The sequence below is a fragment of the Lipotes vexillifer genome, unplaced genomic scaffold, assembly GCF_000442215.2.
Source record: "Lipotes vexillifer unplaced genomic scaffold, Lipotes_vexillifer_v1.1 scaffold1019, whole genome shotgun sequence".
Lineage (NCBI taxonomy): Eukaryota > Metazoa > Chordata > Mammalia > Artiodactyla > Lipotidae > Lipotes > Lipotes vexillifer.
Window position 1 is genome coordinate 832,778 of NW_006776835.1, and position 1,187 is coordinate 833,964.

The window sequence follows — 1,187 nt, forward strand, 5'->3', positions numbered from 1 at the left end:
GGCGAGGGTGACAGGTGGGGGTAATGGGTCCAGTTGAGAACTGAAGGACGGAGTCTAACCTGGGGCGGGGGGAAGTGATAAAAGAAGCGTCTGGTTGGAAGGTGCAGTTTAAATTAGGGAAGAGATTCAAAGGGAAGAATTTTAAGTGACTTAAACGAGCAGGAAGAAAGATTCGGGGAAGACGGGAAACAATTTGGGGAATCTGGATGAGAGCGAAAGCACAGTTTCGGGAAGGGGCCACCGTTCGGCGGGGATGAAAGGAACGGGACCGGATTGGAAGACTGGGTCCCGGTCTTTGGGGGCTTCACCGGGCTGCACGCTCGGACGAGGGGGATGGGCCAGGCTGGAGGAAGGGGCGCTAAAGGACGGAGGGAGGCCCAGTTGCGGGGCTGCGGCTCGGACTGGGGTGGCTGAAGTAGGGAAGGGACCCAGTGGGGGCCGGATGGGGCCCCTTAGGAGGGGCAAGAACCGGCTGGGGGGTGGGGAGGAGGCCCTCTGGAGCAGAGGAGGGGAGAATGGGGGCGGGGAGCCTAAACCGGGCCGTTACCTGTCCTGGGTGTTTATCATCCTCGGCGGCTCTGCTCAGGGTGGAAAGAGGCGGCGCAGGGAGTGGGTAGGTGGATGAGTGGGCGGGTGTGGGGTCGCGCGCGCGCGCGCGGGGCCGAGCTCTGCGGGCTAAGTCCCTGTCAGGCAGCGGGCCCAAAGCCCTCCTCCTGCCTCAGCGAGCGCCTGCCTCCAACTGACCCTCCCCGGCCGCCGCCGACGCCGCCGCAACCGCCCCGCCCCCGAGTGCCTTATCTGCATAGCCCCACCCCAGCGCCGCGCGGTGTCCTGGGAAACTGGGGCCCACAACAAAGGGCAAAGCACCGCCCCATCGCCGCGCAGGCGCACCAGGGGCGGTAGGGGCCAGGTCGGTAGGGGCGGTAGGGGCGAGGGGCGGTAGGGGAGGGGGCCGGGCGGAGGTCCAGATGAAAAGCGGCATGTGGGGGTGGTCGTGGTCGTGGCCGTGTCGTGGCCGTGGCGGCAGCCTAGCGGCCCGAACGATGCGTTGAATTTCAGGTACCGTTTACTGAGCATTGACCTGACAGTCCTGGTCTCTAGCCCTTGTTTGCATAGGGCCGAGTAGGGCTGTGTCATTTGTAGGCCCTGGGAGGATATTGTATTAAACAAATTCGTAAATCTAGAAG

The 1,187-nt window shown here is 63.9% G+C and overlaps 1 protein-coding gene across 1 annotated transcript in view; it reads right to left on the minus strand.

Moving 5' to 3' along the window:
- Positions 1-786, minus strand: part of OAZ2 (ornithine decarboxylase antizyme 2) — a 23,731-nt gene extending 22,945 nt beyond the window's left edge. Inside the window, 1 exon segment of the mRNA NM_001291409.1 lies at positions 548-786. Coding sequence (NP_001278338.1) covers positions 548-567 — 20 coding nt within the window. The 5' untranslated portion in view covers positions 568-786.
- Positions 787-1,187: the final 401 nt, after the last annotated feature.